Raw genomic sequence first — 16,127 nt, forward strand, 5'->3', positions numbered from 1 at the left:
TTTCTATTCTTTATTTCTTTCATCTCCTACCTCCTCCTCTCTCTTCCTCCTATTCCACATTCTCTGTCTCTCTCTCCCTATTTTTCTCTTTCCTCATCCAGTCTCTTTTTACTTCTCCTCTTCTCCCAAGTCCTCTGGCTTAGGTCATGTGCCTAAGGCTTGGCTTTTATCCCTTACCAGGTAGATATGACTTTGCATAGGTTGCTCGCCAATTTTATAATGGGAATAATATCATTTATCTCTCAGGGTTCTTATGAAGTGTAGAGATAAGGCAAGAAAGAATACAAACAGTATAACCATAGAGTAACCATTTATCATTAGGTCTCTGTGGCTAGCAGGTTGAGCTATGAGATAGATACTGGGTAACTTGCTTAGCTGAGACATTACTGTTGGCTTTGTAAAGGTCAATAGTAGACTGAACAGTGGGTAAGACCCCCTGGACCAGAAACCTAAACTCCTTAGCTCTAGTCCTTGTAGTTACAATCAAAGTGATTTTGAAAGACAAATCAAATTCACTTTCCACATTCTTATAAGCCTAATACGCAATCACATCAATCGGCATTTACTTTTATATACAGGTAATGGCTTTTCTCCACATTACTGTTAAGGTCAGATTGAAACTATACATTTCAACCCAGAAAGAAATGCTTTAATTCTGTCTCAAATCAGTCTAGTGTGCTTTGGGAAACACAGGCCCAGAGAGTACTGATCTACTGACCACTCAAATGAGAGCACAGGGACAATGGAAAATTCTGGCACAGTGGCTTTGTAAAGAACATTGAAATGGAAGCTTGGACTCATGTGTAAGGGAGACGGTGGTAGTGAGCATTAGTTAAAATATCTGCTCTCTCTCTCTAAATTCATTATTTGAACAAAACGGTCATCTCTGTCTTCAGGAGCAGCCCTGGGTCATGTAACATGCCTCCCCATGAGTTTGGAGGCCTCCGAGCTGTCTCTCTCTGCTCTGTGACTTTTAGAATGTGATGATGAACACAGTCATCCCAAACACTTTCTTCTGTTCATATACATGCTGATGAGAAGGGGCGACTGGAAAGGGATGAGGGCCAGGTTGAACTGATGAGGACTGAGCGGGCATATGCAAACCTAATTACCATCGAGCAGTGAGTCACATCACTCTCTCTGTTTCTGACACTCACCTCCAGCAGATGAGTATCAAATCCTTTTATTTTTGGCCCGGGAACTGGTGGAAAGATGCAGGTCATCATGCTATAAAACAATTTGTGAGACAATGAGGACAAATGTCTCATATTTCATTATAATATTTGAAAAAGATTCCCGCCCCCCTCTCCCAGTTCTCAAACAGTTGATGCTTGGGTTGAATTCTAGGGCTGTATTAAAGTAGCGGTAAAGGCCAGCGGCAGTGGTAGAGACATACACTACACCTTTGCTGGCTAATTTTGAATGCTAATTTCAAGCTACTGGCTTATTTGTTCCATTTGATTCTTTCAGTGTTAACTGCTTTCGCCAGATTTCTACAATTTTACAGCTCCAAACCCCTATTTTATAGAAAGAACACTAGATTCAAAAAGTATATTTTTAATATTCTTTTTAAAAACCCATTGATAACAGATTACTTTTTTGTACTAGAAGAAGTACTAGCACTAATGGATAAATAGGTACTTAGGCTGTCTGCTGGTTTTCGTCATCTTTCTATCGGTGTTTTTTGTCATTATTTCAGATAATAATGCCTGAGAGAAGAGTGGGGAGACAGTATAGTACCTATAGCCTTTCAAAGCTACTGCCCAGACCGTAATCAAACAGACGACAGCAGAGAGAATGGCCACAATGATCCACACGGTTGTATCTTTTAGGGTGAAGTCTAAAAAACAAACAGCCAGAGAGCTTTGATCACGTATAATATCAACATTAAAAAACCAACTAGCCAACCAAAATAACCCATGCAAATTTGGGCTCAAGATTTTGTCTTCCCGCTTGTGCTTCTTGACTTGAAAAGCAATTCGTCAACAGAAGGTACATATAAGATAGATAGGAAGGTCAGATCAGAATGAATGACCAGTGAGTCCTTGGAGGACATTCCAGATTTATACCTGTAACTTCATTCTAGAAACTGATGTTTGGCAACTATGAGTCAGGCAGTAATACAGCTCTTCCAAATGTCTTTTTGTTAGGTTAAGAGATGATAATCACATATCTATCTACTTTTTTAGATAGGGCTCAAAATAGTTTCTGTATTATTAGTAGCTATTACGTGCAGTTTTATTGCTATATAAACATAGGGGAAAGTATAGTCAAAACACTCACCACTGGGTATTTCAATGGAATTCTCTTGGCCCCACCTACTCCAGTATCCATGGTCTGGCTTGCAGCGAGTCTGGACAAAGTATTTTTGTCCTGGATATAAGTCAAAAACCTTAAAGTGCGTTTGCTGCCCTGTAAAATGGTTCTAAGGAAGAACAAGAGAAACAGAGGTCACCTATGACTTTTGTTATGAGAAAATAGGTGTTTCTTTCACATAAGTTAATGGGGAGTTAGACATGGCTATGCTTAGAGGATGCCTTATTCTCATTGCTCTGTTCTATTCTTTCCTTCTTGAAATTTTCTCATAAAAATTTTCTCATGAAAATAAAAAAGGTTTTCGATGTCTCTATTTGGAACTCTATTTCAGAAAGACAATTAATTGCCACCCCTCCCCACTTTATTTAGTGAAAGTAAATCAGCCAACAAATTAGACGTACATATAAGAGATGATAAAATTATTAGTTTACAAATTCCAATGAAGTAATTGATTTAAAGGATTATTAGTTGGTGTAAAAACTACTAGGTGGAAGGAATCCAAATCTTCACGTATGTTGAACAAAGAAAACGTTATTTAGCAAGGAAGCCATCAGGTTTCTACCTTCCTAGTCTAGGACTCAGATTTAGTATCAATTATATGAGGTCGATCAGATGACTTGATGATGTTGATGATAAAGAATATAGTACAAAGTTCATATTACTTATAGAGCATGTTGCACTACATGTATTCCCCCTGAATCTACTCAAGCCCTGAAATCTAAAGTATGATTGCCAAAATATTAGCTAAGTGAATATACAAAAAAATAATAAAAGGTGAAGACTGTGGGACTTCCTTCTGAACAAGTCTCTTCTCACTACATCAAAAATGTCTTGGAGTAGACTTAGTTTGGATTAACCAGCTATTAAAGATATATATATATATATATATTTTAGGAAACTGAGACAGAGAGGATTAAAATATAGACTACTTTATTTTCTTTAGGAATTTTAATTATCTTTTTAAAAATGTGTGATTCTATTATTTTGACTATGTTTGCAAATGTCTCATTTTCAACATAGGGTAGAATACCATTATGCCTGTAATTGTAGCATTATCATTTTACACTGAACTATTACAAAGCATTTCCTTAAAAACACTGACCATGGGCATATTAAACTGACTCTCTTGCCTCCAGGCTCAGTATAGTTTATAGTTTATATCCAGAGGCTGTCTGAGATATTCATGGGTGGGTAAATTTGGAACCTGTCTGGTACAAGCAATTGTCTTTGTAAGAGTTGTGAATATGAACATCTTTCAATCTCAGTAGAAGGGCGAAGGCATTGCTTGTCTAGCAGGGCTGTGTCTGCAAGGGGATGCCCACAATAATTGGGGAAATGCTCTGCTCTGTTGTGAGAGGGTCATCCCTGCCGAAGGACATGGGTCCTCCAATATACTTCACTTTGACTCACCTCCCACTCATCTGCTCCTTCAGACTTCAATCGAATTTCATATTCCATTGTAAACCAACCAGTTTTCACATCAGTTATGTTGGGTGGGGACCATTTTATCCACAGATACGTCTTCTTATCTTTCAGCTGTTTCACTTCTAAAGTCAGGTTCCGAGGAGGCTCTGGCTCAACTGTGGATACAAAAGACATCTTTAGTTTCCCTCATGGCTTAAAGCTTCTCTTGGGCCCTACTGTTGTCTGTCATGGCTTATATTTCTGTCCGTCCACTTTCTCTACTGCACTGAATCCTCAGAGGACATAATAAATTCCTTCTTATTCTTGACATGTGATCAGTCACGTTTGAACTTGAAGATGGGGTTTGAAAAGTAACACTCCCCCCCCCAAAAAAAAAGCAACTGAGATTTTGCTTTGGCTATATTCTCCACTTTCTTTCGGCCAGGTTCATATGCATGTTCATATTTTTCCCCTAACAGCAATGTCCATGCGATAATAACTGGGATGGGAGTTACAAGGAGATGATTGGGAAAGACATTTGGAATAGTTAATTTCCCTGAGTTGGGAGCAATCATTTCTTCGAAAGCCTGCACATCTTTCTGTGCATCACCCACTCATATTTATAACTTTGCAGGTAACAAGTTTATGGATTTTTTTTTTTTTTTTGGATTTGGATTTTCGAGACAGGATTTCTCCGTAGCTTTTGGTTCCTGTCCTGGAACTAGCTTTTGTAGACCAGGCTGGCCTCGAACTCACAGAGATCCACCTGCCTCTGCCTCCTGAGTGCTGGGATTAAAAGCGTGCCCCACCACCGCCCGGCTCAAGTTTACGGATTTTTGCCTTCAGTTCATCAATTATATTTTACACTCAGAGTATACATCACTCTCTGTGGAGAGCAGACTTTTTCCTGACTGATAGTAAATGGCTAACAAGTGCCTAACTTGACATTTCGGAGAGTGTTCTCTTGAGTAACCCTCAAGCAGCTTATTGTCCCATTTATTCAGTCCCCAAATGTATACTGAATTCCCACTAGCAAAAGCTTGTCATTTCTTGAATGCATACTACATGTCATGAATTAAAACAATACTCTAACAATGAATCATCATTTAACCTCTTCCCCAAATGTCATGAACCTGTATTACTGGGCCCCTTTGTCAGGAGAGAAATGAAAAGAGGAACAATTACTGGTCCAAAGTCACATATTCAGTAATGCATGTTGTTTGAAACTTAGAAGCAACTTTTATTTTGAAACAATTTTTAAACAGTGTTTTCCCTGTAGGTTGCAGCAAGAATTAGCTAATGTGTATGCAACATTCTAAATGAACTAATGCCATGAATTAGACAGCTTAATATAATTTTAAGATGATGGTTTTTGTTATATGTATTTTACTACAATTAAAAATAATCAAAGGAGGCACTTACTCTCAGATTTTTCCAATGATGGGCCTTGGAACTACCATCCTAAGAGTGAAACACCTAGTGGGCTGTAAGTGCTCAGCTGAAGATGCAACAGCACCTGCATCAAATCCCTCTCCCCAGGGCTCTTGAAATAGCACAGAAGTGGGGGCAGGAAGAATGCAAGAGCTGGAAGATGGGGAAGTGTGCTATGAAAGGCTGTCTTTTGGCAAGACTTGGCTGCTGCACACATGAAACCACAGCTACTGTGACTTCCTATGAAGGATCTGGAGGAGATCAAATAAGTTCAAACTTCAAGCATGAAGGGGGAGGGGCCCCTGAGGCCCAATCCCTAGCTGAGGAGCGACTGGCCATTGGTGGAGGCTGGAGGAGCAAAAAGTCACTTTTCTTTGGGGGGTGTGGCTATAGCATGTTGCCCATGCCCCATTGGATGACCCCATATGCCCAGTACTAATTGGACTCTGTGTGTTATTAAAAATGTAACAACAAGGTAAGCAAAGATGAGGACGTGAAGTTGGGAGGGAGACGTGTGGCTACTGAAGTGGTTTGGCCCGCTTTCTATTGTTGAGTGGTATTGCTTCCATGGGAAAGGCTTGAGTAATTTCAATCCTTATTAGCTACTTCATAAATTATTATTAAACATCATTCTCCTTGTCCTATATATTCCTCTGGGAGTCTATTTATTGTCTGTGCTAACCATAAAGGCCATTACAGCTGTGTCCAATTGCCCCACTACATAACGCTGATCATGCAAAGCAAGAAATTATCTCAAATTGACAGCTCTACTTTGTGGATGCTTTCTCCAGACAGTATAGAAGTGACCAGGCCTTTGACCAGTTGCTACCTACTTCCTGTTGTTATTACTATTTTTATTAATTTTGGGGGAATACTTGAAACTAGAGCTTTTTTATTTATACCAGGCAGTGTCCTGCCATGAACCCATACCCCCATATTTTGAGTTGTCTAAAAATAACTCAAATTATAGAGAAGCAGATACACTACTGTGGAGAGCTCAGGTTCAGGCAGAGTATTTGGGATGATTCTGGTGAATTCTGAACCAGAAGATCCTTTTAAAGTCTTTCATTTCTGAAGAGTATCCTGTCTTCCACAAGGAGAAAGAGAAGACATTTGGAGCTCTTAGTTCAGCTCCATGGGAGAGTACTTGCCCTCATACCCATCTCTGGGTTTCATTTCCAGCACACCCCCAGCAAAAAGAAAACAAATTTGAGTTGGCTATTAAAGAAGGCAACATGGTTGAAGGGAAAGGGCCAGGGGAGCTATTCATAAAGGAGGCGTACAGACACTTACACTGGATATAAGGCACTAGGATTAGAGTTGAGGGAAAATAAGAGAACACAAAGATCCCAAGTACTAACCTTGCTGTCAAGAGTCAATACTGTTGATGTGAAATGCTCCCTCAACAAAGATGCTATAAGTTCTTGCACCTTTCTTATCTAGGATTCATCCATAAGCCGGAAAGACTCAAGCTGAGTTTGACTTTTGATATACCATACCATGCCATGCCATGCCATGCCATGCCATGCCATACCATACCCATCCATACCATAACAGTAACATATTCCTCACCACTTCCCCCTTACCTATGTAAGTCACATCCACATAAAGTGGGTCTGATGCACTGCTTCCCATTTCGTTGGTAGCATTTACCGTGATGACGTATATTTTCCATATGGAAGTATACTGCTTGCTAAAGAAACAGGAGTTGGGGCCACTGGTTTTGTAGTCTGGACATTCATGGGTAGTTTTCTCTCTGCAACAAGTAACGCATTAAGAGTGAATAAGAGAACAAGAGTCTCGTTTTTGTTCTTAAAAGATGACTATTACTGGATTTGGAGGATAAGGCGCTCAAAGTACAAGAATAAAGCAGAAAAATGTAGCTTTGTGCTCTACGCAGACCAATTGGGAGGAAGGGAAAGAAGTGTTTTGTAAGAACAGGTAGAAAGACGGGTTTAGCATCTCAGTTCTCTGCTGCTCAGTCACCCTTCTTTCCTGTGGGTGTCCCTATGAACCTTGTGAATGGTCCTTCTGAGTTACCAGTGACCAAGGCACACTCACAGCAATGGTACTCCTCTTGGTCAACTTGGGCAGTTGGAACTTTTGTTAGCACACATACATATTATGGGATTATCCATATTGCAGCTCTAGTCACACAAGCCTGTCGAGCTCCATTTAGATAAGAGGATTTAGGAGGAAACACACTGACATCAGACTACGTTAGATGGTGTCAAGCGGGCAACAGAGTGAAGTGTCTTGAGATCTGTCAGTCTTGCAGGGCTCACTAAGTTGCTCACATTTTAACAGCCTCGACTCCATTCGTACCACACAGGTTTTGGAGGCTGCTCCAGCTCTGAGTTCTTTAAGTATCCATGCCTCTTTGGATCCCACACAGAAGGCCAGCTTTGTGCACAAGCAGTCCTAGGAAACTGGCAATGGCTGTCTCTGTCAGTAATATTTTATTTTTAGGTCCAAGATACAGAAGTGTACCTTTTGCTAAACTAACATTTCTATAGCTCATTTAAGGTTTATAGGAGAGTCTCATTGTGAGTTCATCAGAATTATCATCTAGAGATGATCTGATTTTGCCCTCCTGGCATTGTTAAATTTAACTATGCCTTTCAGGAGACCTTGAATTTTATTGTTTTGCTGTGTTTGAAATAGGGGTTTTCTATGTACAGCTCAGGCTGACTTTGAACTTGTCATCTTTCTGCATCAGCATCCAGAATGCTGGGATTACAGATGTGTGTTATCATGATTTATAGCATTTAGATCAGCAACTTACTTAAAAAAAAACCAAACAACCTCAAGTTCTTTTCCTTAAATGTTGTTTATTCTCTTGGGCATGAAACGCATTTGAAAACCTAATGTACCAAGGCTGCCAAAGATCACACAGCTTATATAATTCTGTTATGTTGTAAAAGTAGTGTATTAACTAAAAAAAATAACCCAAAACACAAACAAACAAAAACCCTCCAAATTTCATGTGGTTTATGGATGAGCAGCTAAGTTTAGCCAATCTATAGGAATGATGACTTGGTCTGTATTCTAAGTTTGGGACAGACATTTGGAAACATGGCTAATATATATTATAATAGCATAATATTATAATGCTATTGGTCAATGTGCATTTGAAGACTGAGTTTGAAAAAAACTTTTAGAGAACAAGATGGGCCAGAGACATTAGATTCCTTTCCTGGCGGTATGAACTGTATTGATATAAATCCAGGAAAGCATGGTATTTATAATAAGAACTAATGTAACTAGGGCCCGGAGTGTGAGCACTCTGGTGGAGTTTCATGAGATAGAAGAGAGCGTTTTACCCTTCTTTGCTGTAAGTCAGCGAGTAGTTGGTAGGAAGTCCTCCATCTGTCCCGGGATTCCACCAGCAGGTGAATGTTTCCTTGTCGGGAGACCGGCATTTGTGGATCTCAGGTTTTCCAGGTGGTGACTGTCCTAAAAGAAAACCAGCCACAAGCCATTCGAGTTAATACTGCGGTCCATTCAACAGCTTAACTGAGCTGCTAGTAACAGAGACAGATTATTGGCACCCTCGATGTGAGGAGGTCGTGGTGCATTGTTCAGAAAGACCACTGCATCAGTGGCCAGCTGTGACAAACATTTCACTGCAGAGTGAGTCTGAGGGAAGAGAGATGGGTGCATATGGAGACTATGGAGCTAGCCCTTCTCACGGAGCCTATGTAGCATTAGGATTGCCATCAGAAGCATTCTTTCCCAGAGACAGTGACCTGAGTGCACACAGTCAGTGCACTGCTCAGGAATCTGCCCTTTTCCGGCATCCTCGCAGCACTAACTGTACCTCCCTCTTCTTCTGCATTACTTATGGTCTTTGTCTGGGCATTCCGGGCTACTTCCTCTCCCCTTTGTTTTCTCCTTCTGTGCTTTCTCCTTTATCTTGATTGTGCACAGTCTTGGCCTAGTGATTTAGTTTATCATATATATATATTATATATTATTATATATTCTTTGAAACTTTTATATATACATACAAGGTATCTTGAATATATTCATTCTTTCCCCTTCTCTCCCTAACTCTTCCTAGCTCTAACTCTAGCCCTTATCCCTACAAACTCTCACTCTCTCTCTTTCTCTAACACACACACACACACACACACACACACACACACACACACACACACACACAGAGTCGGATCTATACTTTTTATAAACGTATGAGTGTAAGGCTACCCACTGGAGTTTTGTTGCCATACCAGGTGGTATACACTTAAGGGAAATTGACCCATTGTATCCCTCAGAAGCTGTCAGCTGTCGGTAGTGCTTCATTTAGGGATGGGGACTCAGGAGCCCTTCCCTTCTCCGTGTTGGACTGCTGACTGGCTTGATCTTGTGCCTGCCATCTGCACACAGCCTTAGCTGCTGTGAAGTTATGAGTATAGTGGTCCTTACAGGTCCAGAACTGTTTCCCTTCAGTCTTCCTTGACTTCTGGTTTTCACAGTCTTTCCATCCCCTCCCCCAAAATGGTCCTTAAACTGTGTGTGTATGTGTGTGTGTGTGCGTGCACGTGCGTGTGCATATGTCTCTGTGTGTGTGTGCATGTGTGTCTGTGAATGTGTGTGTGTGTGTGTGTGTGTGCACGCGTGTGTGCGTGCATGTGTAGGTGTAATACCTGTGGCTGAGCACTCGACAGACTAATGGTCCACCTTCCCTATCTCCTAATTCTTCTTATTTTTATTTTCTGAATCTTGGTTTTTAGTCGCTTTTTGAATTCACACCCCACCTCTTTCTTGGACTCCCCCCATTTTGGTTCTTTCTATGGGTAGGTGACCTCAAACTTCCTTGCAGTTCTGTGGATCTTCAGGAATCGGGTAGTAGGGTAAGAGGTAGTAGAGCAAGGGGTAGTAGAGCGGGTGGTCCCCCTCTAAGTGGAGAGCGACCATGGTTAGATAAGGCACATCACCACTGTCAGCGCCAGAAGTGGGAAGATCTGCAGGAGGTGATGTGGCCGAGGGGATGAGAGTTTTCACCAGCTTAATCTCCAAAGCTCTTGGCAAGCTGGTCTCCAACTCTCTTGCTTGGCTGTTATGTTGAAAGAGGAACAGTATAACCTTGGGAATTTGCCATGATGCTGTTGGTTTGGGAGGCCAACCATAACTCACATTATATCTACTTTTCCTATCTTTTGCCCTACATGAAGATTTAATGCTAAATTCAGGAGTAGAAAGATTTTTCTTTCAGAGGTTGGCGTTAGTAGCTTAGGGGTCTTTTCTATATTTCCCCATATTTATTCAATCTTTCAGATAGGCCCTTAGGACAGAACGTTATTTAGTTCAGGAGAGCAGGTCGTGAAGATCATGGCAAAGGGATCATGGGTGAGTAAAGGGGTCTGTATACAATCTATTCAGGGAGGGGAATTTAATGGGTGTTCTAGCGTGGTGAATTGGATGGGGTCATGGAAAGAAGGCTGGCCCGTCAGTGGTGACAGAGTGTCACAGTAGTTCACAGAATTGCTGAAAAGAATCTGTGTGAGCTTTGTGTGTCTATCAGTTTGGAGGACTGCCTAGTGATGTTGGGAATCATTGCAAAAATACAAGCTTTCTTTTTCTTGTTCGTTTCTGTCATGCGTGAGGAGAAACATGTAATGTAGAGAGAAATATTCATTTAACAAAACTTCCAAACTATCAGGGCATGGTGGTGCCTGTCATTAATCCCAGTACTCAGAATCAGAAGCAGGTGGATTTCTGAGTTTGAGGCCAGCCTGCTCTACAAAGAGAGCTCTAGGATAGCCAGGGCTATACAGAGAACTCCTATCTTGAAGAAAAAAAACAAGCCAATCAGACACCAAACGCTAAACAAACAAGCAAAAAGAACCAACCCCTACTGCTGCCAGTCTTCAAACTGTGGCTCAATAATGGGTCTACTTGAAGCTGGTCAGGGCCGCTGCTGATTATTTGAGTACTCAAGAGTTTCTTTTATGGGTTAGCAAGATTTTTTGCTTCTCTTCCCCTCTTTCTCTTTCTCCCCCTCTCTCCCCTCCCTCTGAGCTTATCTCTTCTGCATTTTTACTTGCTATTAATAACACTTTTAGGAAACGTGAGGGAAAAAGGCAAGGTTGTGAAATTACAACCACTCAAATGTTATTTTCATGCCCCTTGAGGAAACACACTTCATGGATTATCTCAGTGAACAGACACAAGGGATATTATACAAATCCAGGAAATGCAGAGACTTGCTTGCATAAACTCCACATCAGAAATAAGCATACCCATAATGCATTGCACCCATAGGAAATATATCCAGAGAGAAATACATGCATGCAAGGGCATGATGACGGCAACATACACTGGTATGCATAACACAACAATAAACATATATGTAAATACACAGAGGTTTCTCATTGCCGTCCATACACACATACATACACAGATAGAGAAGAATGTGTGATTAGGTACTATACGCAGCCGGTGTATACACAGGTGCATTCAGAAGCACTCCCCCCAGAAGTACATAGAAGTAGATGTGGAAACCTATGCAGACAATCACACACCTTCCTGTTAGCTGTGGCTTTTGTTTCTCTTATTAGCACACATAGGTCATGCCTGTTTTCCACCTTGTCATGCAATCGCTTGAGAGCTCTTATAGTTTTTCAAAGGTCTTTTCACATACATGATTTCATCTGAAGCTTGTGAGCTATCCCTATCCTCCCTCGGAGAAATCAAAAACAGAGAGTCAGACAAGTGGTTCAAATCACACAGCTAGTAACTATCCCCTGGATGGGAACTTAGTTCCCATCATCCCCCGCGCCCTTTCAGTCCACTCTCAAACGGGGAATGGGAGAGAGGAAGCACACTGATGAGATTTTGCATTAATTTTAACACAGAAGTGTGGCAAACAATTTAGTAGCAGCAAATGACACGAACATTTTCATTTCTCATAACTGCATTGCAACAGATGGAGACAGCCTCTTCACCCCCTACCCCGTCCCCTGCAACCCCTAAGCACTCCAGGCAAGGAGAGTGAGAACTGAGTCTCTTACCATTCAGAAGGCTGATGTTGAGAAAAAGTAGGATGAAAGCAAGGACAGATGTCATGTTTTCCTGCATGTTGGCCCCTGTTTCTTGCTACAGGCAATGTACCAGAGGCTCCCTGGAAGAGAAAACATCGGGTAGCATTTGTTAAATTACAGCCCGTCAGGCACACTTTACTCTGGGTGCTGGCAACCGATTCTTGTTCCTTGCTTGATGTGACTGACAAAAACAGCGGGAAGAGAGCGTAGGAAAATGTAACATGGGATGGCTGGGTTAAGAAGCACGGATTCCCACATGCTGGCAAGGATTTCACCACAAGAGGGCGTCAGACAACAATGCAGGGAGCTCACAGGAAATCAAAACTGTGGGCTTTGGATTTGTTTTGGTTTTGTTTTCTGCACTCACCGAAGTTGTTTTGTTTCCACGCCATCGTTCAGGTAGCTAATAGCACATCACCCATTTATGTAACATAGAGTGTGTGCCCTGCAAAAGAGCCATTTAAGGAGGATTCTGGCTCCAGTATTCTGAGATACTTCCAGACTGGGAGTGGGAGGGTCCGGGTGGAGGTTCCTGTCTAAGGTCAGGCTGAGAGGGTTCTGGAAGTCTCCAGGGATATGGCTATGGCTATGAAGCAAACCTCATAATGAATTTTAGTGACCCTCCATGTGGCTTCTTTCTCCCTTCGGTAAAGCCCCATAAGAGACAACGAACTTCAGTAATAATTCAAATCTCTTGGGTTCAGAGTAATAAGTCAATTTTGAACCTGCGGGGCTTGAGAGTTTTGAGCAATTTATTACTAATATTATTATTTTTACTCTTGGAACAGTTTTCAAAGCCTCTTATGTTCCTTCCTTAAAACATTCTTATGAACTTTTTTTTTTTAAAAAAAGCTCATTAGTCTTATTAGACTTCAAACATCACTCAGAAAACAATAGATTTGATGAGCTACGTGTAAATTTCCAGAAACACATGGTTTTAATCTCCCTTTAAATTTTATTTTTAAATCAAGGGAAGAATATCTAGGAGGCAAAGTTGCCCGTTTTAGGCCATGTGAAGAATTGCTTGATGGGTCCCTAAGGGAGCAGAATTTGTCTATTCCTCCTGGTCTGGAAAGCCCTCTATCTGTCAAACATGTATTACTCAATGGGCAACTTTTTGGAGGTGTTTTTACATCTGCCACTACTGCTTGTGGCTTCACTCAGAAATAGAAATTTTAGTGACACTGGAAGGTTGGGGTGTGCTGGCACCAACAAGTTGTGCCCTTACATTGAAGACTGTGGTTCAAAGCTTTGCTGACCCATTAATGGGCCCAGCAAAGTGCTGGAGACCTTTCGCTTGCTTTGCCTGGATCCCTTACCCTCCCTAAGTAGCACATTTTCAATCCAACCTGCTTCTTTTACTTTCTTGGGGATCGTTTCTTTATACCAAGTAGTCAAAGGCTTCTAATGGGTTTTAAATGATGCCCTTATAGTCCAGGCGCTGGACTGAGCCATCACTTGAATTTAATTTTGTTCTTTCTGTGGCCCCGTAAGTAGATGCTGTTTACCACCTCCCACCCCATTTTAACAGATATGGAAAATGAATACAGAGAAACAGCTTAATAGGCGGTCAATCACGTGCTAACAGGAGAGCAATCTGGCAAATCCCAGAGCATCTGAGAATCATGCTTTGGGGGATATCTGTGATAAATAGCAAAAGTGTCCCTTTCTACAGGACAGATGCATGAGGCAGGCACAATTGATCTGTGGAGAGAAGTGGGCCAAGACCTGGGTGAGCTGGAGCCGGAGAGCCAGAGCAGACACGAGGCTATCTCAGCGCAGCTCTCCTTCTGGTTAATGGTCTCCAGTATTGATCTGTCTCAGCTCCCTGTGCATCCTCATCCTGGCACTCAGCCTGGCTTGGAAGTGGGTATTCTTCTCCCTGGCTGAAGATGTTCTATAATATCCCTTTATGGAGACTGCCTTACTCCTATGGGCATCACATAAACAACACCTGAGATCACCATGCTGTAAATCACCCATCGTGGGTGAGGCCAGAGAGCTCTGCCAGGCAGGGCTTCCCGCCTGTTTTGCAAATGAAACACTAGGACAGGAATCAGGGTAAGCAGAGGCGGGAGTGGATTTAGTTATTTGTTTGTTTCTCCTCTTCTGCTGGTGCAGGATCCAAGAAACTTCTAATTTAAGTTCCTCCTTTTAAAAATGCAACCAGAAACCCCTCTAGGCACATGTAAAACAACTTTCTCTTACGATTTCCTGAGACATGCTGGAATCTGGTCACACCCATGCATTTTCCAGTGCCCTAAGTCTCCTGTGCCAAGAAATTAGACATGTTCCTAACGTGTTTTGAACAATGACTTCCCAACTCATTCTCCGTCTTACACTCTCTGGCAAAGTAGCCGAGGTGTGGCAAGCGAACTTTCAGAGGGAAATAGAATGGCAAATGTTCACCCTAAGTGGGGCGATGCTAAATGTTAACCCTGGTCAATGGTATGCAGTACTTTTGTCCTACCATAGAGCATGCCTCCTGCTGATCCACACACCAGTCTTATCTCTCTCTGAATCAGTTCTCCACAGCAAGAAGAGCCTGGCCAAAAGCAGACATGACCTTCGTTATTAACCACGGCATTTGGGGCTGGGATACTGAGGCCTCAACTTTATATTTGGATCCAAATATTTGGAATCTAGTTAGCAAAAAGTCAGCCTTGCATACTCAGCCCAAGGATAGTCGTCTGAGGATCCACACAGCACGAACTCTCTAAACGTGACTGTGGTGGAGAAGTAAAAAGTCTCCACCTATGAGCAGGTTTACGCTGAGTTCCACACTTCCATCTGCTTTGTCCATGACTGTCTGATTTGGCTTCTTCTGATTCCTCAGACTCTGCCATCTCCAGGCCCTTTTTATCAAGTTGTTCAGACTCTCCCTGTGCTCCATCCTGCTGTGGCACAAATGACAAGGGGACTCCTTAACCCTCTTCTCCCTAGGGCTGCTTTTGTCTCAACTATGGTCTTATTTAGACCTACTCTTTCTAAAAGCCCCTCCTTATTACTGTTTTCTAGCAAGCCAACCCTCTTCTTCAGAGGCTAACAGCTGAGGTTGCAACTTAATGGTTTGTAATCTATGCAGTTCATTCTTTTGGGAAACTAGAATGACTCCCTAGATGGAAAACCAGTCAGGGTCCCATGGTCTTGGTTAGTGCTCCCACCCACATCATGGAAGGCATACCACGGGAGAGGAGGCAGTATGACCATGCAGTGTTAAATAGGCCAGATATGAACTCTCAACGAGATCACCGCCTAATGTTGCCACTCATCTTTTCTCCTTAGACTTCCTCTGGGTGCACTGGTCCTCCTACTCTTTGAGATAATCAATCACAAGTCCAAGGCCTCAGCTCTCCCATGGCGTTGGGGATTAGGAGATTCCTACAGTTTCTGCTCTATCCTGCTTTTCTGTCCCTGTGGTCTCAGCTTTCTTAACCAGAGAAATGAACCCAACAGGCTAGGTAGAGACTGTGAGGATTTTCTTTGCTTTTATAAACCCAATTCTTGATGGACAAGCCAATTCAAGACTTACTTTAAGGAGTCAACGTCAAATATTCTGCAGTACACTATCACCAAGTGAACAGATATGTGCTACCATCTGAGTTGCAAAAGAACACAGAAAGTAGCCTGGAAATAGAACTGGTAGCTCCTCCTACTCTCTACCTATGCCAGCAGGACTTTCCTGGCTTCTATCATATGATTATTCCCTCCAACTTTATATAATAGAATTGTACCACAAGCATCGTAGGGGTGTGTGTGTCTGACTCCTGTCATCCCACGTTGTTGCATGATGTATTTTGGTTGTTGTGTGTAGTTTCACATCATTTATTTTCATTTCATTTCATTGAATGAAATACTATAATTTCTTCATTAATTCTACAGTTGGACGTTTGGGTTGTTTCTGTTTTTTGGGAGGCAAACTTTAAAAAT

The 16,127-nt window shown here is 41.8% G+C and overlaps 1 protein-coding gene across 11 annotated transcripts in view; it reads right to left on the minus strand.

The window, feature by feature from the left end:
* Positions 1-16,127, minus strand: part of Prlr (prolactin receptor) — a 174,133-nt gene that overhangs the window by 15,823 nt on the left and 142,183 nt on the right. For all 11 annotated transcript variants that reach the window (XM_041631051.1, XM_041631053.1, XM_041631052.1 and 8 more), the window contains 7 exons: positions 12,168-12,277; positions 8,475-8,607; positions 6,738-6,907; positions 3,727-3,896; positions 2,284-2,425; positions 1,741-1,840; positions 1,158-1,227 (listed from right to left, as the gene is read on the minus strand). In XM_041631051.1, coding sequence (XP_041486985.1) covers positions 1,158-1,227; positions 1,741-1,840; positions 2,284-2,425; positions 3,727-3,896; positions 6,738-6,907; positions 8,475-8,607; positions 12,168-12,234 — 852 coding nt within the window. In that variant the 5' untranslated portion in view covers positions 12,235-12,277. The remainder of the gene's footprint in view (positions 1-1,157; positions 1,228-1,740; positions 1,841-2,283; positions 2,426-3,726; positions 3,897-6,737; positions 6,908-8,474; positions 8,608-12,167; positions 12,278-16,127) is intronic.

Source organism: Microtus oregoni, unplaced genomic scaffold, assembly GCF_018167655.1.
Source record: "Microtus oregoni isolate MIOR12 unplaced genomic scaffold, Mior012 000036F_ref0000092, whole genome shotgun sequence".
In the NCBI taxonomy this organism is placed as follows: domain Eukaryota; kingdom Metazoa; phylum Chordata; class Mammalia; order Rodentia; family Cricetidae; genus Microtus; species Microtus oregoni.